This window comes from Cyprinodon tularosa, unplaced genomic scaffold, assembly GCF_016077235.1.
Source record: "Cyprinodon tularosa strain WSP-4 unplaced genomic scaffold, ASM1607723v1 ctg340, whole genome shotgun sequence".
NCBI lineage: Eukaryota > Metazoa > Chordata > Actinopteri > Cyprinodontiformes > Cyprinodontidae > Cyprinodon > Cyprinodon tularosa.
In genome coordinates this window covers 95,870-119,713 of record NW_024039053.1, presented here as the reverse complement: position 1 = coordinate 119,713, position 23,844 = coordinate 95,870, and the positions used below count along the sequence as shown (strand labels likewise).

Genomic DNA, 23,844 nt, shown 5'->3' with positions numbered 1-23,844 from the left:
AATAGAGATAAATAGGTTAAAGGATTGAGCTATACAGACTGAGATATTAATTCATACTAATAGTATTAGTAAATGTTGATATGGCAGTTTTTCTTGGTTGCTGTGGTATATTCCTTGAATCATACTTAACACTTTCAAAATAAAATAGGGTGTATTTTTCAAAATAATTTGATGAAAGAGCAATATATAAGTCTTTACCATTGGAATGACAAATCCTTTTGTTATTGTGTAAATATAAGGCTTTCAAATTATTTAGTCATGTTGTCAGTGTAACAGTGCATACAGCGGGGATGTTTTTATGTAAAGCATGGCTAAAATGTAATCACATTTATTGTAAAATGGGAAATACACTTTAATGTATGCACACGTTGGTTGAAGGAGATTCGACAAGAGTCATATTTATGCTGTTCACAGGCCATGTTATTGTGATACAGACAAAATTAAAGATAGCGCTAGATTTAGATTTATTTATTTGGGACGGTGTACATTAATAAGCATTCCTGGAAATGCACCAGAATTAGACAAAAGGCTATTTTTCATCTGTTGTACCTGCACAGATCTTAAAAATGGTCTACCTAAAAACACAACATTAAGAACTTTACAATGAAAAATACAAATGTAAAAAAATTAAAAATTAAAGCAGCTATAAGTCTCCAAGATTTGTTTAAAAATACAAATTTAATGTTGTAGATATATATATATATATATATATATATATATATATCCACTGAGGACGCCATCTCCTCTGCTCTTCACCTGAGCCTGGCCCACCTGGAGGAGAAGAACACCCACGTGCGGATGCTGTTCCTGGACTTCAGTTCAGCGTTTAACACCATCATCCCACAGCACCTGGTGGGAAAGCTGGAACATCTGGGCTTCAACACACCCCTTCGAAACTGGCTGCTGGACTTCCTCACCAACAGACCTCAGTCAGTCCGGGTCGGTCAGAACACCTCTGATGTCATCACCCTCAGCACGGGCTCCCCTCAGGGCTGCGTCCTGAGCCCCCTGCTGTTCACCCTGATGACATATGACTGCGTCCCCAGGTTCACCACCAATCACATCGTGAAGTTTGCGGACGACACCACGGTGGTGGGCCTCATCAGGGACGACAACGACCGGGACTACAGAGAGGAGGTGGAGCAGCTGGTGGGCTGGTGCAGTGAAAACAGTCTGATCCTGAACGTGGAGAAGACGAAGGAGATCATCGTCGACTTCAGGAAAAACCGCCCCCACCATGCTCCACTGCTCATCAACAGCTCAGCTGTGGAGGTGGTCAGCAGCACAAAGTTCCTGGGGGTGCACATCACGGACAACCTCACCTGGACTGTAAACACTTCATCTCTAGTGAAGAGGGCACAGAAGCGCTTGTACTTTCTGCGGAGGATGAGGAGAGCCCGCCTGCCCCCGCCCATCCTCACAACCTTCTACAGAAGCACCATAGAGAGCATTCTGACCAGCTGTCTCTCTCTGTGGTGTGGAGGCTGCAGAGCCTCTGACTGGAAGAATGTGAGGAGGGTGGTGAGGACAGCAGAAGGAATCATTGGGGCTCCTCTTCCCTCCATTAAGGACATTTCATCACAGCGCTGTGTGTCCCGAGCCCGTAATATCATCAAAGACCCCTCACACCCCCACCATGGACTGTTCTCCCTGCTGCCCTCTGGAAAGAGGTTCCGCAGCATCCGCTGCAGATCCACCAGGTTGTGCAACAGCTTCTTCCCCACTGCCATCAGACTGTTGAACCTTTGATCCACAATCCGAACTCTGCACCTATTGCACATTATCGGGCATCAAATGCTGCTGAACTTTTAACTTTTAGCCCTTTAAATTGTTCATCTCATTGTATTTTTCAATAACGCATTTTTTGCACAAATGCCATTTTGCACTGAACCACTGCAACTTGCACACTGTCTCTTATCCTCTGCACTGTTCACACTTTGACCACTGCTGCACTTTTTGTATTTTTCTATAACTCGTGCCATTTGAAATATCAATGCAACGTTCATAAGCTGTATGTAACGCAATTTCGTTCTGTATGCACCCTGTGCATACAAAATGACAAATAAAGAAGTCTAAGTCTAATATATATATATATATATATATATATATATATATATATAGAGAGAGAGAGAGAGAGAGAGAGAGAAAGCAGAGACACAAGTGGCAGCATGGTTTATTAATGGACATTCAACTAATGCTGACATGACTAATGTGTTATGAGCCAGTCTCAGTATAGTATTACACTAATAAATATGCATCATAAAATGTTTATTTAATAGGCTAATGTTACAATAATCTTGTTAAAACATTAAATACGAATTGATGTAATGGAATTACAAAAATCTAATAATTTGTGTGAAATATTTATTTAAGTACAGAATGAGAAATAATGGAAATATATTGAAATCTGCTCAGTCAGACTATTTAAAAGAGACCAATTATTGTAGATGTTGATCAACATGGCATAAGTAAGCTGATCATGTAGGAAACAGTACATAGTTGTACTTAATCCTTTGAATGAATTTACCAAAGTATTTGCACCTTCAAAGAAATTTGAAACTTAATATGTAAAAAAAAAAAAAAGGTGACCATTGAACAATTAGTTTAGATAATTAAAGTTCTACTCTGAGAAATGTACCAAAACAACTCAGAAAAGCTATAACATAAATATATACCGGTAGAAAAAAAGAACGAATGAGTTTTAGAGCAAACAGTTCTACAAGTGCTGGTCATAAAATTAGAATATCATGAAAAAGTAGATTGATTTCAGTAATTCCATTTAAAAAGTGAAACTTGTATATTATATCCATACATTACATACAAACTCATATATTTCAGATGTTTATTTTGTTTAATTTTGATGATTACAAATGACAACAAATGAAAATCTCAAATTCATCATATCAGAAAATTAGAATATTGTGAAAAGGTTCAAAATTGATGGCCCCTGGTGCCACACTCTAATCAGCTAATTAACTCAAACCACCTGCAAAAGCCTTTAAATGGTCTTTCAGTCTAGTTCTATAGGCTACACAATCATGGGGAAGACTGCTGACTTGACAGTTGTCCAAAAGACGACCATCGACACCTTGCACAAGGAGGGCAAGACACAAAAGGTCATCGCTAAAGAGGCTGGCTGTTCACAGAGCTCAGTGTCCAAGCATATTAATAGAGAGGCGAAGGGAAGGAAAAGATGTGGTCGAAAAAAGTGCACAAGCAAGAGAGATAACCGCACCCTGGAGAGGATTGTGAAACAAAACCCATTCAAAAATGTGGGGGAGATTCACAAAGAGTGGACTGCAGCTGGAGTGAGTGCTTCAAGAACCACCACACACAGACGTATGAAAGACATGGGTTTCTGCTGTCGCATTCCTTGTGTCAAGCCACTCTTGAACCACAGACAGCGTCAGAAGCGTCTTGCCTGGGCTAAAGAGAAACAGGACTGGACTGCTGGTGAGTGGTCCAAAGTCATGTTCTCTGATGAAAGTAAATTTTGCATTTCCTTTGGAAATCAAGGTCCCAGAGTCTGGAGGAAAAGAAGAGAGGCACTTCATCCACGTTGCTTGAAGTCCAGTGTAAAGTTTCCACAGTCAGTGATGGTTTGGGGTGCCATGTCATCTGCTGGTGTTGGTCCATTGTGTTTTCTGAGGTCCGGGGTCAACGCAGCCACATACCAGGAAGTTTTAGAGCACTTCATGCTTCCTGCAGCTGACCAACTTTTTGGAGATGCAGATTTCATTTTCCAACAGGACTTGGCACCTGCACACAGTGCCAAAGCTACCAGTACCTGGTTGAAGGACCATGGTATCCCTGTTCTTAATTGGCCAGCAAACTCTCCTGACCTTAACCCCATAGAAAATCTATGGGGTATTGTGAAGAAGAAGATGCAATACACCAGACCCAACAATTCAGAAGAGCTAAAAGCCACTATTAGAGCAACCTGGGCTATCATAACACCTGAGCAGTGCCACAGACTGATCGACTCCATGCCACGCCGCATTGCTGCAGTAATACAGGCCAAAGGAGGCCCAACTAAATACTGAGTGCTGTACATGCTCATACTTTTCATGTTCATACTTTTCAGTTGGCCAACATTTCTATAAATCCTTTGTTTTTATTGGTCTTCAGTAATATTCTAATTTTCTGATATGATGAATTTGAGATTTTCATTTGTTGTCATTTGTAATCATCAAAATTAAACAAAATAAACATCTGAAATATATGAGTTTGTATGTAATGTATGAATATAATATACAAGTTTCACTTTTTAAATGGAATTACTGAAATCAATCTACTTTTTCATGATATTCTAATTTTATGACCAGCACCTGTATCTGTGGAGTTTACCACAAACAGATAGATGTCAGGGTTCTGCCCTCTTTTTAGGTTTCTTTTTAGTTTCTTTTCATTTTGTGTAATTTTAGTTGTTTAATGGCAGTGTTGTGTTCTTGAGTTACTCCCTGTGGCCCCCTTGTGCCAGTTTCCTTTCCCCTTGGCTTCCTTCTAGTTAGCTATTCACACCTGCTCCATATGAGCTCATTAGCCCATTCTTTGGCTCTGTTCGAAAACCTAGGACGCATCCTTAGAAGACCGGATTCGAAGGCCGATTACGTCATAGCGTGGCGCCAAGGTCTGGTCGGATTCCAAGAGTCCTCGTTATGCGGCCTTAAAATGCGTCCTTCTTTTTGCCCGATTTGAAGGACGGGTCTGATGTATCCTCGGTATTCTTGGATATCCCAGGATTCATTGCGAGACCAAGCAAGCTGTGATCAGAGGAAAGGTTACTTGGCGCCCAACAGTGGTGAAAATTGGAAGTTCAGTTTAATATAATACAACTGTGAATAGTTCCGTCTGAAATGAATGAAAATAGATGTTTTAATGGTTACTGAGTCAGATATGTGGCGGTAATGTTTGATTTATCTAAAGGTTTTAATCTGTTACTGTGTAAATGGGTTTGGCTGGAATTTAAGGACAGATTCTAATATATCTGCAGGGTGGGGACTATAAATCTGATAGGATTTTTATCTTTTTATTTTGCACAATATGCTTAACTTCGTATTTTTTGTTGTTGAATATTAGAGATTTTGCAGATATATTTTTTATAAATATATTGTTTAGATTTACTTATATCTTTCTACCCATTTTATAGAATAGAATATGTCCCACAATGGGAAAATTTACAGCAGCAAAAAGATTATTGAAAATGGTCACACATATGTGGACCTTTGAAAAATGTATAAGAATAACATAATAGGGAAGAGTTAAAATATAAACAATAAAATACTGTAAAGTGTTTTAACAATATAAAACTGGGGAATTAATAACCAATATGCAGCTATGGACATTTTTACAGTGATGGATATTTGAAAATAGCAGCAACATCAGAGATGTGCAAAATGACAGCAGCAGGTTATTTAACTGACTAAGGTTTCTATCATTACATTTGATTTTATTTGTTCCTGCTCCCAGTGGTTGGAACCTTTATTCCACTCTGGATTCTTGTGAGTGTAGTCTTTGTTCACTTCACAATAAAAAAGAAATAAATAAACAGTTTTGAAAAGTTCTGTATTCATTCTTTTCCTGCTTTGTGTGTCAACGTTCACGGTTGCTAAGCAACAGAGCATACGGCGGTAAAACCCGCCGAAGGGTAGACCTGGTCGAATTTACAGCCAAAACTCTTCCGGTCTCCTTATTTTCAAGGACTTCGAAGGATCCAGTCTAGGTAGACCGCGTCCTTGGAGGAACCGTCCTAGGTTTTCGAACAGAGCCTTTGTTCTGTTCCCCATATATACACCACCTCTGCAGTTCCTATTTGCTGGTTTATGTTGATTTGTAGTCTTTTTGCGCTCCATGTGTGCTTTCCCTGATGTTCACTGGATTTTTTGTTCCTTTCAGTGTTTTGTGTTTTTGGACTTTGCTTAAACTGCCTGTGGAATTCTTAATTAAATCAGCAAAACTAAGCTCTGCATCTTTAGATATAGAAATGTATAGAGAAACATTAGGACTTATACATACTAGATTATAATATATTGAATTTTAAAACAATCCTAATAGATAACCTTACATGATTCATATCAATTTGTATAATAAAGTTTAACATACATAATCATCAGGTTTATGTATGTAGTGATAAAGTATACTTACTGAAAATTAATACTAATTCTAGTATTTAACTCAAATACATAAAGTTTATTGTTTGAATTGCATAAAGGTAACCTAATTATTATGCTATAAACTTTATGTATTTAAAAAAAAAAAACTCATTACTACTAATTTTGAGTAAGTGTATTTTTTTATTTTATATAAATATAAGCCTTATTTATTTTTGATAAATAGAATTAATTATACAAAGTGATATGAATCATGTAATGTTTATTTATCTGGTTTTTGTAACAATTATTTTAAAAAAGTAAATGTGAATTTGTCATGTAATAAAAGTACATACGTTTTAAATTTGTGTGTAATATTTTTGTGTGTAGAAAAATAGATAAAGGCATATACCTATTTATAATAGAAATAAACAGCATCACAGAGGTAGAAAATCTGAGATAAAGTTGTTGAAAGATAAAGACATACATTAACATAGAGACTTGGTAAAAGAAAATAGTAGTCCCCTACAATGTAGAGGACTACTATTTCCCAACCTTTTATAACTTGTGTCCCCCTTTGTGCATTTTGTCTTACCAGGAGTACCACCCTCAGTCAAAAGTATTGATGATTGTCCAAAAGTTGAATGTACAATAACTCATTATAAAATAAAGAGAATGTACTTAATCTTTTAACTTGAGAATTTAATACTTGTTGTATTCTTTGTATTTCAAATAATAACAAAAAAACAAAAAAAAAACATAAATATGTTGCCTCGAAGTGATTAAGGAATCAAAATAAATATAAATGTAAATCATATTATAAACCTGTATTTATAAAACTGAAGCTCCTCTGAGTAACTCCATTATAATCACATTTAAACTTGATGAATTGGGAACAAAATGCAGAACAAAAATTATATTCAGACTGACTTAATTACGGTAGTTTTAATTTTTTACATCCAGACACCTGAGATGGTTTCATGAGCTCTGATATCTCAGTGTAGAAAAACAGCTGATACTAGGCTTAACTTCCTCTGCTTGGGTTTAATGTGTGTCACAGCTGAAACTCAAAGTTTAGACAAAGCCCTATTTTATTTTACTACCTAAGAAAATATTGAATTTTACCCCTTGCGAACCACAAGGACACGCGCTCACATTCATCGATTCATTTTCCGTCACGTTCATCCCAAGCAGGGTAGTGAGGGGTGCTGGTGCCTATCTCCACCTGTCTATGGGCATGAGGTGGGGTACACCCTGGACAGGTCGCCAGTCCATCACAGGGCAACACGGAGGCAAACAGGACAAACAAACATTCACGCACACACTCACACCTAAGGAGAATTTAGAGAAGCCATTTAACCTAACAGTCATGTTTTTGGACTGTGGGAGGAAGCCGGAGTACCTGGAGAGAACCCACACATGCTCAGGGACAAACATGCAAACTACATGCACACCTTCTGAGCATGTTCCCCCGGTTGGGAAACACTAATATAGCATCATAGAGATAGAAAAGGGGGAATATAAAGACAGCTATTTATTTCACAACTAGAGCTAATATATTTTTCTTGTGTCATGAAAGTACGCCTAATAAAAGTAGGTGTCTTAATTCAAACAGTTCTCTTGGCTCTTGTGCCTTTAAACAAATGTTTCTGCTTTATATTAGTTTATTTAGTTTTTTCAAACTTAAATGGGCTTTGCATTTTAGACAGTAATTTGAAGTGCAATATAATAGGTCAAATAAAAGATAAAGGATAGGCCTGCTTTTTTCTAAGAGTGTAAGTAGCAGTGAAATAAATATAACGTTCATCATTTATTCTCTTTCATCTGTTATGTTTGAAGGAGTATCAGTTGTCTTTTTGTTCTGTTAGTTAACCAGTGGGTGCCTGCTTCATCTCCTGCCTAAAACGATCTGCCTGTTGTCTGTCTGCGTGGATAAAAGTCAACTTAACACTATTAATGACAATTTAATGCTCATCAAAGCACAGCCTGTACTTTCATCTTTGCTCCCTGCAACACCTGCCTGTTTCTGGATTGGAGGAGGTCTTTTTTGAAATGATGTCTATTCAGCCAATCGTGTAGAAGATATGGGAGTGTCTCATTTGCTTTGACTCTCTGCATGTTGCCTGTAAACAGGGAAGGCTGCTTCGTAACTGAATTTCTGCGACGACCTGGCAGGTTTTAGCAGGCTCTAAACCAGTGAGGGAGGCAAATAAGCCAAGAGGGACTGCAGTTCCCACAATGCTGTGCAGGATTATGAAATAATCTATCATCGAATATGCAACTACATTTTCTTTAATATTTCCAACACAAAAACATGACATTGATGATCTGGTAAGAAATTTTAATTAAGCCGTTATATAAGAAGTCAAAAATAAAAAATAGAGACGTGCAATCCACTGTAGTGTGCAGAAACCAGTTGTCATCCTGATTAAATCACGTGCTAAACTATGACTCAGGGGAGTATGACACCGAAGGGGTTAACAGTGGGGGGATGCAGGATGGCTTGAAGTCAGGACAGAGTGTGCAAAAGAGGCATAGTGCAGTGCAGAAGACCCGGTCGAGAATTTTCCTCCAAATGATGCTGGACTTATTAAACCAAGGTCATAGCCTGACTATTGCTTGTATCCTCCTCCTCTTCTGCAGCATGTCAGATTCTTATATTTGAAGTGCCTCAGCAGCAGCAATCACATTGAGCTCATCTGTTGATTGCAGCCGGACTAAATATACATTTTCAAAGAGTGAGTGTGGATTTTTTTTTTATTTGAGTTGTGCGAGTATTTACCACTACAGAGGGAGGGACACACTGGCTCTCTCTAGCTCGAGCTAGAAACTGAAGCTGTAAAATGAGTCTTAACAGCAGTCAGACTCTGACGATTAGGGGACAGGATGTGGTCAAGAACGGCAGTCAGCACTCCTGGGAAGATGCTAGAGCACTTTTGAAGCCCCCCACTCCCTCAAAGAAACCTGTAAGTATCTCTATAATTTTCCTCATTATTAATATGGTTCCAGTTTTATTTAAGAAAAAATTATAATGTCAGGATGAAATCAGACACACGTTCCTCTCCTTATTGGAGTTAACCATTTCACGCTCACCATAATTTAATGTACTTAGACAACAACAACAAAGGTAAAGTTAAAACAAAGCTATTCTTATTCCAACTATGTATATTTTTTTAGCGGGAACTGTATAATTTGCTTCAGTCAATAATGAATTATTCAAAGTTTCCAGCCCATTGAAAACAATATTACATAAAGATGAAGCTGGGTGAAACAAGAGAAGATGCTTTATTGTGCCAGGTTTCAAATGAGACAGCTCATGTTTCAGATCAGGTTGGTAGATAAACATAATAAGTAATCTTGATTGTGAGAGGCTGAAGCAATTTACTCGTTTAGAAACAGACAAACATCTGCCTCTCTATAAATTATAGTCCGTTTGATACAGCTGATTTATCTAAACTCATTTCATAGAGGTTTATTATGAAGAATTATAAATTCTATTAACTAAATGATTATTAACTTAATTTAGATAATTATGATCATTTTGGCCTATGTGGAAAAAATCCCAACAAAAAACATTTGTTTACAATAGAAACAGATATCAGCTCAGTCCATGCACCATACACTATATATTCTCTATATAGCTTGTAGAGATATTTTGTATGTGTATATGGACCAGCATGGAGGCAATCAGGATAACTTGGTAAAGCAGAGCGATGATTTAAACAAAATAAACTTTGGCTGGAATAAAAAACACTTTTTTATGCATCTTTTTACTTACTTACACATCTTTTAAATTACTTAACCAAAAGAGAGCTCGTTAATGACCCACTGTGGCTACATATGCCTGTGGAGGGTGTCTATCTAATGTGCAACTGTCAAGTCAGCATTCTTTATCATAATTGTGTCTAACTTTTGCATAATACTGTATTTTCATTTATCTTTTGTAGCATTTTAGTAATTTAAGAAAAAGTCTTTATCTCTCTTTATATATATGTATGTATGTATGTATGTATGTATGTATGTATGTATGTATGTATGTATGTATGTATGTATGTATGTATGTATGTATGTATGTATGTATGTATATATTTAATCTCTATATTTATATGAATAAATATATATATATATACACACATATAGACATATATAGAGAGTAATATATATATATATATATATATATATATATATATATATGTACCTAAGATTAAATAAAGGTTATAGTGGCCACTCAGACACTTAAAGAGTTAACAGATTTGAGCCTGTGGTATGTGAGTCGTATTATCAGCAGTGGAAACCATTTCATATCACACTCACTTTCAGTCACAGCTGTTCGTTTCCTTAACCCTTAATTATCACTTTTCTTTTTCTCAGTTTAAAGCTTTAGCTAATTGCTCAAAAATATCAGTTCTAGTTTAAAATGACATGTCTTAAACATCCGGCCTTCCAGCCAAAGCCAGAGGACTCCATTACCATTGCTGTGTCGTCCAGAGTCCTCTTCAACATGGACAAGGAGCAGCAGATCTTTGAGCAGCAGGGCATGGAGGAGTACATTAAGTACCAGGTGGCTCATGAATCAGAGCCCTTCAGCCCCGGACCTGCGTTCTCCTTCGTCAAGGTCAGAGCGTTTTATTCAGGAAAGTTGAGTAAACCCAAATTTCTGTAGCTAATATTTTTTTATGATATTTTTCTGCATCTGGAGGTATAGAGTCAAACATGCATCCTTAATATCAATCCCCTCCTTGTTTTATTGGTTTTATCCTTTTATTTAAAGACGGATCTGGTTTGGTTTTATTCACAGGCTCTGGAGGCAGTCAACACTCAGCTGAGGGACCTTTATCCAGAAAGTGAAGAGCTCTTCGACGTTGTGCTCATCACCAACAACCATGCTTATGTCGGCCTGAGACTCATCAATACCATCAACCACCACCGTAAATTGCTGATACATTGATATATTCTATAATACTGAGATTTTCTTACATTTTTCTCCCTGTTTTTACAAATAAACTAACTTTGTACAAATATCACCTGCATGAGCCACTATTCAGAGACAGGTCCTTAGAGAACTGTATGTGAGCACATTGATTGAAATTCGAGTCAAATTGAAATATACAGTGTGTATTTGAATTTGCCTTGAAAAGTACACATATGACATAAACCAAATAGATGATCTCTAGGTTATTGCTAAAAGGAAGATGAGAGGCATAATACCAAAGCAGCAGCAGAGCCACTGGCTGATCATTCACTCCTGTTCAATAAAAAAATCTATTAAAAAATAATGTTTACTGCTCTTTCCATCAATGATTTGTGTAAAAACTAAAAAAAAAGATAATATTTAGCTGTAAGCCATAATCATCAACTATATTCTAGTATGGTAACAAAATCTAAAGAATTAAACTTTACACTAATTTATTATTACTGAGCTTTTTATTTTAATTTGAACACCGATGGAAAATCTTACGTATCTATTTATGTATTATTTATTTATTATGTATCATTTCTGTCAAGGAAAAGTAAGTAAGTCATGATAATACTTACAGACAAATTTAAATTAAGATATAAACAAAAAGTAGATAAAAATTTCTGCAATGACTCAAAAACAGTCTCATCGTTTGTACAATAGAGATCCCCTTTTCATGGAATCCCTTAAGCCATCCTCCTTTCCCACTGCAGGGTAAATTAAAAATTGATGAAGACTCACTTTAATCTCCTAACTGTGTTTTCTCAAGTAAGCAGAATCCTCCCTTCTGTTGCCGTTTCAGGTGTTATAGAAACAAATGAAAGCAGCTCCAATTTTAACATAATGTGATCCTTAAAAAGCAAGCGCTATATTCTCAAAAGCTTTCCAATTTTTTTTTAAAACTTATTCTTAAAGTCTTACACAAACTCTTTGTTGGTCTTTAACGTGTCTTTTTGCGTAGCTCTTTGTCAAAATATTATGTACAATCAACCCAACTACTTATTGCTCTTTAGTTCTGCCTGCATCAGTAAGCGTAGATCCAAAATAAACAGAGCAGCAAACATAAAACCCCAGAAGTTTGGGAAGACTAGATAAGCTGTATTCAGTAGACTGGGTGATAAGTGATTAAGGAAGAACTTGCTAACATATCTGTAATTGAGATTAAAAAAAAACACAGACTGACCCAGGTCAGCCCTTCCTTTCAGAATGAGATTATTCTCACTTTAATCTGAGATTATAGCAATATAGACCTAGATGGGGTATCATCCGCTTAATCTGTATTCCATGATGGGCTGTAGATCTCTTTTTAAAGAGTCACTAGATCTTCAAACATGTAAAATAACGGAGTGTTGTATAGACCAAAGCAGCAGCTTTCATTTCCTTGCACGTTCTTTTCCTCCCATAGAAATAAAACATTGTAAATTAAGTCTAGGCGTGATGTCAGAGGACTGGCAGCTGACTACATAAGATGGGTCCATATACAGGAGAAAACTGAATGTGATCTAAAAATACCAGAGGAACAGCAATGCTGCACCATTAAACTCCCTTTTAAATCCTCAAATGTTGACAGAATCTCTCACGTTTAAATGAGTTGAGTGTTTGAGGTGTTTTACTTCAGGGAGAACTAAGACTGATTGTGGGTACGATGGGATCTTTCTCAGGGTTCACACACTTTAATGCATCCCTGAGGATTAATTCCTTTAGATTTAAAGGGTGATTTCAACAAATGTTTCAGCTATGATTTGTTTTAAAGCCATTATTAAACCACAGCTTTAGGAATGGTTTAAACTTTGGTTGCTTCAGATGGACTGCAAATGTTATAGTAAGAAACTTACTGTTAATACAAACTAATGCTGCTTTTAGAAAGTGTGTTAGGAGTCTATTTTTTTTCAATGATTGGTACATCAGTTTTCAAATGCATGGCCATTTGAAAGGCTAAAAAGAGCAGGTATGTATAGTTATAAGCCAGGTTGGGTTAAGCAATTTTCTAAATCTAATCAAAGATTTCCTGATTGGTAGATTACTCTGAGGTGGAGATAAGATATTTGCTTAAATATGCTTTTAAGATTTGATTGATTATTATTGTTTTTTTATTCTTTTCCAAACTCATTGCTTTTCCTTTCTCAGAGTTGTTCATTGAACGCTTCTGTATGACCGGAGGAAACAGTCCCATAGGTTATCTAAAGGCCTACAACACAAACCTTTACTTGTCTTCTGATCCAGTGAAAGTTCATGAGGCTCTGGAGCAAGGTAGCATTGGGACATGTAGCATTAATCACTGACAGAATCTAATTCTAAATATTGAAATATTTAATTTGATTTATGTGAATGTAAATTTGTTTCTTTGTGAATTGTGTTATGAACCAGGAATAGCAGCTGCCACCATGTTTACCCCGGAGAAGATGGCGGAAGTGTCGGAAACTCAGCTCCGGGTCGCGTTCGATGGAGACGCTGTGCTTTTCTCAGATGAATCAGAGCAGATTTACAAAGCTCACGGACTGGACAAGTTCTTTGAGCATGAGAAGGCACATGAAAACAAGCCACTGGACCATGTAAAGTACACAAAGCGGGGCACCTATCATTGTCGTAAAGCTGTTTTATTTGTTTGCTTAAATGATAAGGATGCATTGATGTTTATCTAATTTTATTCCTAAACTGGTGCTTATTACCAAATAAACAATACAAACAGTGGCCATTTACAATAGTGTAAATGGGCATTAAAACATGTTTTTCTATAATATTTTGTATAATTTCACTGTTTAGTGATAACATGTTGAAAACACGAACAATAAAAATAAATAGTTCAACCAACCAGATTTAGACAGTCTCATGAGCTCCTGGAGATTGACCCCTAAACTGCAGCCTAATCATTGTCAAATAAAAAAAAACACCTAATGGTAGTTGGAATAACAGCACAACTTTACAATTATAATTGTAAAGTTGTTTTTTTTGGCTTTCCTGTTGCAACACTACCTTTGCAATTATCAAGTCATCTTACATAAAATGTCTTCATGATTTTAAGAAGCTTCTGTAGCTGTACCAATAGTTTAACCCTTACCGTAGAGAGGAAAACTATGTTTTACTGGTCAGTCTGATATTGTTACAACTACAGTAGATTGAAAAATGAAGGTTTGGTTCTTGATCCTATTGTAAAATTATGCCAAAAAGCACCATAAAAACATACCATAAGTATAGTTTGCTAATTCTTTCAGCTTTTCCTCATCTTCCTGCATTGTCATTTCTATCATGCCAAGTCTTCAATACGTGTGGGAGTGTTGGCCTATTGGTTAGAGCAATTTGCTTGGTGCTCTGAGAAGGTTGGAAGTACCCAGTTCAGCCTCCACTCTGGGTACCAAAGCAAAACCCTTAACCCCCACACTGCTTCCTGGGCGCCGCACAATGGCAGCCCCAAGGGGATGGATTAAATGCTGGGAAAAACTTTAATTATTAATATTATGTATAACAGATTAATGACTCACTTTGACAGCAGTTTGAGAAAGTTACATCTTCTGATCATTCAACATCCTTCTTTGCAATCAGAGCACTGGAAGCGCCCCAAGAAATATTGTGCATGCTCAAAACAGTTGCAGAAATCTCTGGCTCCATCCTAAATCATTGGGTCTAGAGATTAATGATCCAGCAGAGAGCATCAAGACTGTGGTTCATTTTTATCATAGCGGTTATGTTTCATTCCAGTCTGAAAAGTGTGTAATAGGTACAATTGTCTCTCTTTAACATTCAGCATTTAACCCAAATATTTAGATTTATCTGCTAAAAACCCAACTGTTGTTTTGCATTCTTTCCACAGGGTCCACTGAAAGGTTTTCTTGAAGTGTTAGGAAGGCTCCAGAAGAAGTTTTATGCCAAAGGCCAGCGCATGGACTGCCCCATTAGGACCTACCTGGTAACAGCTCGCAGTGCAGCCAGTTCGGGTGCAAGAGCCCTGAAAACTTTGCGGTCGTGGGGTCTAGAGATTGACGAGGCTTTGTTTCTTGCTGGTGCACCTAAGGGTCCCATCTTGGAGAAGATAAGGCCTCATATCTTCTTTGATGACCAGATATTTCATGTAGAGGGAGCGGCAGAAATGGGAACGGTGGCATGCCACGTGCCCTATGGGATTGCTCAAAAGGTCCCGGAGAGGAAAGGAATGAAAGACAAAGAGATGTCTTCCTTTAAGTAGCAGAATTGTAGCATTTCAGACACTCAGGAGACAGAAGGAACTAATTATGTGCTGCATGATAAGTTTTATATATATATAAATGGATAAATATCTAATCAATGCACTTTTAGTTATGTATCATTACATTAACCAAAAAATGTTAATAATTTTACCAGCACTTTAGAGTAGCCAACAAATGTTTATCATCATATATGTTTCAAATGTATGTCCTAAAGCAACGAGTCAATTTACCAAAAAAAAAAAAAAGTTTTAAATGCCAGGTTGTACATTAACAATAATTCAGAAACTCAAATGTTTCCAATTTGGAGCAAAGAGAGCAAAAATATGTTATGCAAACAAATACATTTGGAAATACATTTCTAAAAAAATCACCAAAGTTGGTTATTTTGCTAAAAAATAAAATATAATATTCCTTTTATTTTATTGTAGAATCAAAACTGGCCTGGAAATAATAATTTAGGGTGTATTACGTTATTGAGTATTACCAGCCTCATTGACTACAGCAGTTGTTTTATAAGAAATGTAATTTACAATTGGAAATGTGCCTGATAAAACAAAATGATGTATTTTTCTGAAAATATTTATATTTTTACTGACATCTCTGGACAACATGTACATGTTCCAATTGAGAGACAAAATACGATAGAAATACAACAAATAAATGTATTTAGACAAAGAAAGACTTAAAGATCCAGCAATTCTAATAAGTATTTATTTAGAAATAAATATAAAGAAAAGATAAATCTGACTATTTTTGTAAATCATAGTTTTATGTATATTAGGGGATTAGTGCAATTCTACTTCATAAAGTGTAAACCAGTGCCTTTTATCTTGGTTCTTTTCTGTGTGTGATATTGTTTTTTTTTTTTTTTTTTTGTTGCTGTTGTTTGTTAGAGTGACAAGTTGCTAAAAGATTAATGTAGATGTTTGTTTCAAAACATTGAATTATCATGAAAACGCGTGCAAAAATATCCTGTTTGAACTTGTTTGATGTAAAGATTTATTTAGCCTCCTGTATCTTCTGCATTGGTTGAAATCAATTTTGCATTATTCACCTTTGCTGCTTTTACCTGAATGTGCACCATACCCCAATGCTGAAACCTGCCTTATGTGGTTTGAACTTTATGGCATTTGGTGTTTTGTTGATAAACGAAAAACAATTTGTAAAGGAGGTGTTTGCTGTTAAATGTGTAATTTGTGTCATTTTGTCTAAAAAAATGTGCAATATAATCTATTTTAAAAGCAAATTAGTTATTCCTCTTCCCTCATCAGAGAGGGAATTTATTTACTTATTGCTGTGGAGATAATCTATCACTCATTTTAAGTCAATTCCTATATTTGAAAAATGAAGAGGGAAACGGTTTTGTCCTCTCAATATTTGCATTTTTTTTTTTACAGCAGGGGGCGACAGAGCCCTTTTTCTTTGGATTAAACTTAAGTTTCAGTCAAAAATTTATTGAAAAAAAAGACAATTTGTTGGTGTTGTTGTGTTTATTGTACTATTCAGGCAAAACACTATAACAAGAAATAAAAACAGAAAATAGTGAGTGTCTTTTCTATGATTATGTCTTGTGTGTTCCTCTGAAGCAGTGTTTCCCAACCTTTTTCTGCTTCTGAACCTCTTTGGGTATTTTGCCTTATCACGAGTACCCCCCTCAGTTAAAAGTATTGATGATTGTCCAAAACTGGAATGAACAATAACTGAATATAAAGTAATCTTTTGATGTGAGCATTTAATTCTTAGGCATTTTATTCTTTCCATTTCAAATAAAAAACAGCATAAATATGTTGCCTGGAAGTTAGTAAGTAAAATAAATCAAAATAAATGCCAAATAAAATCATATTGTAACCTGTATTTATAAAACTGGAGCTAATCTGAGTAACTCCCTTATAATCACATTTGATGAATTGGAACATGTTTGTGTCACTTATTTGTTCTTAGATCAAAAATGTAGGTACTTTTTGGGATCTTTTAGTTTATTTCATGTTGTCAGACAGGTTCTCTCTAGCCCATTTATATGATATCCATGTTTAGTACTTATGGACCTGGTATGCTAAGTGAAATAAGAATTCAACAATGAATGTAAGTATGTTCTCAAATATTTGAAGGTGGGTTTGCATATATTTCTATTTAAGTAGTTGAAGTAATTATTTAAAAGCAAAATGTTATGTTTGAAATAAACACACATACAAGTTTTGTCACACCATCCTTTTGGGGACTTTTCCATGGGCAAACATACACATAGAACCAATAATTTACTCTTTAGTGGCAATCAATAAATTGAAAGGGTTCCTGTTACTGCCAATGAGACTTCTGGCCCACTCTCATGAGCAAACAGTTCTAGTTGTCTCAGGTTTCAAGGATGTCATTCACTATAGCAAACACACCTTAATTTAGCCTTTTCTTTACTAAGGGTACCATCATTTTCTTTTTTTTTCTTTTTTTTAAACAGTGTCCTGTCTAGCTATCGCCATAGTGTTCCGCTTGTTTTATGCATATAAATAGCTGTATTAGAATTATGTAGGGAGTTTTACAGATTATACGGATACTGCAATGTAGGTAGAACAGGAAAGGAAAAATTGAAAAAAAAAAAGAGAAAAGATGAAAGAAAGAGGAGATCAAAGGGAGATAATGATAAAACCTTTTCGGTACCAATTTATATGTATTGTTACTTTTGTCAAATTTTAGTTATTTCTGTGACCATTGAGAAGTTTTACTCCTGTAATGGAGGTCCAAAAAACATTTTTGTCCATGTGTATATACATATGGAACATATGTGTATATATATATATATATATATATATATATATATATATATATATATATATATATATATATATATATATATATATATATATATATATATATATATATATATATATATATATATATATACAAATATGTAATTATATATCCAATTTATAATTTCTACAAAAAACACTCATCTTTAAAGCCGTTACCATGATGATTTCCTCATCTGGGTAATAAAGTTAGACTCGTGGCTTTATTGCATACACGTCTCTAAATTAGCACATTAAAAAAATGACAAGAACTTCTAAATTTTACTCCTAGTGGTCCTACATTTTCCAAGCGATGTTTCATATTTTATTAATAAAAAGACAAAGTACTTAAGGTCCTTTGCTGCAAATTCCTTTCTATGAAAAGCTTTGGTTTATATAAAAATAACACAACATCAATGCTTTAAAGCAGAGGTCTTCAACAGGCTGTACTGCATGGGGGTCACGAAAGTTTTGGTTGATTAAACTTTTTTTTACATTCCCTCCTGTAATTTTTTTTACACTAATTGAAATTACTTTAAATCCACATTAACATGAATTCAACACACTGAAGTAAAACAGATAAATGGAGGCAGAAGATGTCTTTCACTAATCTATGCACACATTCAGTGACACACAGGAGCTTTTTCAAGCTGGGCACCGTTTCATTCACAACACCTGTCCCATCAACCAGGAATCACAATCAGAAATACTTTCATAATCCCAGGGCAAAATTACTTTCGTTATATGACACCATCTGTAATAGAGTGACTATATACAAACTGGCCCTAATTATATATAGGGCCAGTTTGATATAACTGGCCCAATATATAATTAGGGTGTTCCCGCTCCATCTTGCCTTCAGTTTGGGGGTCCTTAGCCTGGAAAACGTTGAAGACCCCTGCTTTATAGAAATATTTGCAGGTTTATTTTTTCACAGATGTAAAGAGTATTGTTTTGGTGATTTACAGCCAAAGTAGCTTGCCACTCAGCCCACTGCTGCACAGGTGGTCGCTGCTAAAACAGCAGCACCTGCAACAATTATACCAACGTTTAATATGCCAATAAATAATTCATTCCAATCAAGTCAAGCAAGTGACAGCTTAGAACAAATTTTCACTTTGTACCTGGGGAAAGTTCCAAAAAAAGTTAAAAACAAACCACTGGACTTTGTTTTCCAAGTTTGAAGACGTTTCGTGTCCCATCCAGAAAGCTTCCAAAATTCAAAATGTCTGGGTTAGCGATCAGTTCCAGGCTTTAAAGAACAACCCAACAAAGCCTTGTAATGACTTAGAAAACATGAAATTTGAACCGTAAACAGGTCCACCCCTTAGTAACGGGGAGTCGTTGATGTCATTGTTGGCCTGCAAAAACACCAAAACTGGCCCATGCCTCTGTAACGGGGAGCCGTTAGAGGCGTTATTAGCCTGGCTTGCAGGAGCAATGTTTTGATCAGAAGCATGGTGATGAGGATTGAGATGATAGCAGGAAGGAATCAACTCTATCACTGCATTGTAGGTTTTTAGGAGCTGGAACCTGAGTCCATCCCCTTTGTTTAAGGTTGTTTTTTTCTCTCTTTACATATATGGCTTCCTTCACACCCCTTTCAAACCATCTGTCTCCTTTGTTCAAAATGTGAACATTCTGGTCCTGAAACGAATGATCATGTCCTTAAGGTGTAGACGGACAGCCGAATCTTGTCCGGAGGAGGTAGTTAAGCCATGCGTCTGTGGGAGGTTGTTTTGTTTCTCCAATATAAAGATCTTAGCATCCCTGACAGAACCTGGGTGTCTTTACAAGCATTCCTGATGAAAGTAGAATAGCCACCAGACCTTGTGCTGCAACACAGCAAGATTTTGGATCGCAAAAAAATACATAACTAAATTTAACCCAAAAAATAAAGAACTGAGTGTGTGTTTTAGAATACCAGCTTCTGCTGCAGCAGCATGGTCATTGAAAAATAAAAAAAATATTTTTTCGAGCTCATTCTTCTAATGAAAATCAATAATAGGTAATTATACATAAAGAATGATCACAGAGCCCTTAGTACAAGGATCCATGTCTGTGCTTGAATTTAACTGACATCTCTTTTATTGACTTCAGAGTATCGCTTTTGGAGAAACGATAGTCTGAGCGAAAGGAAGGAGAACAGAGCGCAATTCATCGGTACAGCAGGAAGAACTGGATAAGTTTTCTAAAGGAATCTAACGCAGCAGGTTGAGCTGTTGATTTCGGCAGGACTGTGATGCTGATTGGATTATGAGGAGGTTTGGTTGAATGGGAAATATCTGCTTCACTGACAGATGAGCCTCTGATTGTTTGAGGGTGAACTATCCAGTTTATTCAGTTGAATTTCTGCCTAGACCTCATAAGTCAGACCTCTTATTGCTTACAGTTTTACTATAAACTGAACCTTGAAGTCAAGTTTTCAGCAGTACGAGTTGGATCAGTCTCAGGTAAGAACAAAGAAAAAGGTGTATTGATACCCTTTCTAGTTCTGCTATTGAAGCATTTATTAGTAAATATTAATTTTTTTTTTTATCATCTTTTTTTAAGTTAGATTTATAAAATCTTAATCACTATGTTTTCCTCTCTGAAACGTCATATAGTAGGAAGGAGATTGCTATCAGTTATAAAACATTACGTCTAAAGTTTTCTCCTGAAAACAACAATTTTACCGGTGGTTAGAACCAGTCATGATTGTTTTAAAAGAAGCAAAACAAGATTTAGAAAATGTGGGTAAACTATTAAATGAGTAGAACAGAAAGCCATTTGTGGTTAAAATATCACAAAAATGTGTCTCTAGTTTGAATCATTAAAATATTCTCTACCATAATCACACAGCTAAAAAAAAAAGCAGAAATGTTATATACATTATTTTGAATAATTTAGAGCTGATATAAATGCTCTCCTGCTCCACCCATTACGTGAAGGTCTGTTCTAAATGTTTTCCTCCATGTTTGGGTTCTTGCTAAAATCGGATACATCTTTATTGTTAGGAACATCTTCAGTGAATTAATGGAATGGCCTAATGACCTCATTATTTGATTCAGGCATTTTAAAGTATACACACAACTTAAAGTTGCAGGACACTGGGCCTTCAGCCAGCAACATTGCATAATATTTAGCCACTAGGGGCACTAGACTGGTAACTTCTAGGGCTACGTCCAGTGAAACAACTAGCAACACTGCACTGTTGTGAAATGAACCAGTCTCTCTTGGTGTTTTAAATCTGATAACAGACCACTTTGAAAGTTTGAAATTACGATGTTCCTCATAAAGGGAAGGCTGCACTCATCCCTCTAGATTAAATCTTACATCAGAGAACTACAAATATTTCTGATCAGGTAAAAATCATGTTATTTTGTTTCATAACAACAACTAATTAGGGCTACCTTTTAGGTTTAAGGGGAGCTTTAAAGGAATAGTACACCCAAAACATGATTAGCCTTCATTTTCTACTCACCCCCATGCTGAACAAAAATCTGGAGTACTTTTTTGATATCTCAAATGCATCTGGAGATCTGGGAGGCTTCTTGCTGTCTGCTGACATTCAAATAATGGAGGTCTATGGCGCCCGAGACAGAAAGGTCCATAAAAGTCCACAAAAACGTGTCAATATTCCTCCATACTGCTCGTCCAATGTAATCCAAGTGTCCTGAGTGGGTAGCATCCAGAATTTACTCGAAACGAAGTCATTTAGAACGTTTTAGAGCCTAAACAGTAGTGTATAGGATTTCCTAATAGCGCCCCCATGCGCGCTCACGATTCTACGGAAGCCGGCAGACCAAACCGGAAGAAGGTGCGCATTCAGCGTCTGCTCTTCCAATAATGCAAGCGTAGAAGAAGAAATGTGCTGTTTACCTGTGCAAAGAAAGAAACAACGAAAGAAAAATGTCTGAGGACTTCAGTGTTGAGGAAGAGCATGAGTTCTTTGCCGAGCTGAATGCGCTGGTTTGGTCTGCCGGCTTCCGTAGAATCGTGAGCGCGCATGGGGGCGCTATTAGGAAATCCTATACACTACTGTTTAGGCTCTAAAAACATTCTAAATGACTTCGTTTCGAGTAAATTCTGGACGCTACCCACTCAGGACACTTGGATTACATTGGACGAGCAGTATGGAGGAATATTGACACGTTTTTGTGGACTTTTATGGACCTTTCTGTCTCGGGCGCCATAGACCTCCATTATTTGAATGTCAGCAGACAGCAAGAAGCCTCCCAGATCTCCAGATGCATTTGAGATATCAAAAAAGTACTCCAGAGTTTTGTTCAGCATGGGGGTGAGTAGAAAATGAAGGCTAATCATGTTTTGGGTGTACTATTCCTTTAAGTCACGTGATACATTGAGCAACGGATCTGACCCTCTGAAATTACATAGGAAAGTTTTAGAGAAGCATTATTACACACCAGAGTGCCATAAATTAACCTGAACAATCATTTAATATAGTTTAAACTAGACTAATATCTGGGTTCAAAGTTGAACAGTGTTGCTTTAAAGGAAGTTTCATTAGATTAAGTTTGTAGTTCCACGTTTCCTTACCTGCTGTAGCAGTCGTAATTGTAGGGTCCCTTTAAGATACTCTGGTATTGCTACTGTACTGCTTCTCTGTGGAGAGCATAATAATCATGTCATGCAGAGTGATACAGGTACTAAGATGGACATGTTAATTCCCTATTTTTCTTAGTAATGTTATGGGTTGGTCTGGACTGTTTAAGAATATAGCAGCTGTTCAATCGGGCTTTGCAAGGTTGGTGAAGAGTGTGTTTATTAAAGGACAACACAGTGGAATTCCCAGTGCTACTGTGGTTGTGAGTTTTTGACTGTCCTCTCCTTCCTTAAACCGAACCCTAAGTGTTACACTGCCTTTATTTTCTCATTTAATTCACTTGTTCTTTCTGTTTTTCTTTTCACATATTCTGTTCATGAAAATTGCTTTATGTTATGTAACTGATAAGTGCTATAAAAATAAACTTGCCTTATTCTGCTTAAATATCTTGGAGAATAAGCCTTTATGTTTGTGCTCTCTGAATCACACTCTGCAGGTAACAAGACATCAGAGTTTAATTCGACTACAATCATGGAAGAACTATGTGAGTAGACCTGAATATGTCATTTAATAATCTATTTATCCTTTATCTAGACTCTTTCTGCAATTTGTTTTGTGTGTTTTCATTTACATTTTGTGTTTCATAAAACAGGTAAAGCCATCATTACAGCAGCTGCAGTAGGTAGGTATGAGTCTCTTCATGGCTTTCAGAAAAATCCTGAAAAGTTAACTTGTGTTTCCTCTGCTGTGGTCTTGCAGGAGGTACCGTGGTTCTGACTCCTGCTGTTCTGACGGGAATAGGCTTTGGTGCAACTGGAATAGTAGCAGGCTCCATAGCTGCTCAGCTGATGTCAAATTTTGGATCTACCTGGTTGATGAGTCTCTTGCAATCCATAGGTAAATTCAGGGCTGATTTTTCATAAATATATTTTGTATGGATGTTGTTTTTAAAGATAGAAAACTTGCAAATGTGATAATTAAGAATGAGGAAATAAAACAAACTGCATATAAGATAAACTTATCGACTACAGCTGAGGGACCTCAGATTTTTTTTTTGTCTTTTACTACAGGTGCCACTGGAATGGGATGGTTTGGAAATTCACTATGGGGCGTGTTCGGAGGTTTTATAGGAAATCAGATATCATTTATCTGCAATATAACTGTTGTGTATAAAGACACCGAACCATAGCATTGATGTGAAATTGATGACCATTGATCTATAAAGTCTCCAAATTCTGTTCTGCCTTTTAATAGATGTTTTCATATCCTCCTTAGCTAGCCACTGCAAGTA

The 23,844-nt window shown here is 36.3% G+C and overlaps 1 protein-coding gene and 1 long non-coding RNA gene across 2 annotated transcripts; both read left to right on the top strand.

Annotated features, from left to right (window-relative positions):
• Positions 1–8,545: 8,545 nt before the first annotated feature.
• On the top strand, positions 8,546–16,773 carry LOC119789533 (cytosolic 5'-nucleotidase 1A-like). Its single transcript, XM_038294454.1, has 6 exons — positions 8,546–9,055; positions 10,537–10,704; positions 10,888–11,017; positions 13,174–13,296; positions 13,414–13,598; positions 14,855–16,773. Exons 1-6 carry the CDS (start codon positions 8,933–8,935, stop codon positions 15,224–15,226), a joined length of 1,101 nt encoding a protein of 366 aa, XP_038150382.1. The 5' UTR covers positions 8,546–8,932; the 3' UTR covers positions 15,227–16,773.
• A 3,461-nt stretch (positions 16,774–20,234) lies between these two features.
• Positions 20,235–23,447, top strand: LOC119789535. The gene is made up of 4 exons (XR_005281602.1): positions 20,235–20,460; positions 23,050–23,097; positions 23,206–23,235; positions 23,313–23,447. It is a non-coding gene; the product is annotated as an uncharacterized LOC119789535 (long non-coding RNA).
• Positions 23,448–23,844: the final 397 nt, after the last annotated feature.

What these genes read in the sequence shown, in the direction of transcription:
- LOC119789533 (XM_038294454.1), top strand. Translation starts at nt 8,933, where the DNA reads ATGAGTCTTAACAGCAGTCAGACTCTGACGATTAGGGGACAGGATGTG. An exon ending in CTGCGTTCTCCTTCGTCAAG is followed by an intron (nt 10,705 to 10,887) that starts GTCAGAGCGTTT and finishes TTTTATTCACAG; the next exon opens with GCTCTGGAGGCAGTCAACAC. An exon ending in CAATACCATCAACCACCACC is followed by an intron (nt 11,018 to 13,173) that starts GTAAATTGCTGA and finishes TTCCTTTCTCAG; the next exon opens with AGTTGTTCATTGAACGCTTC.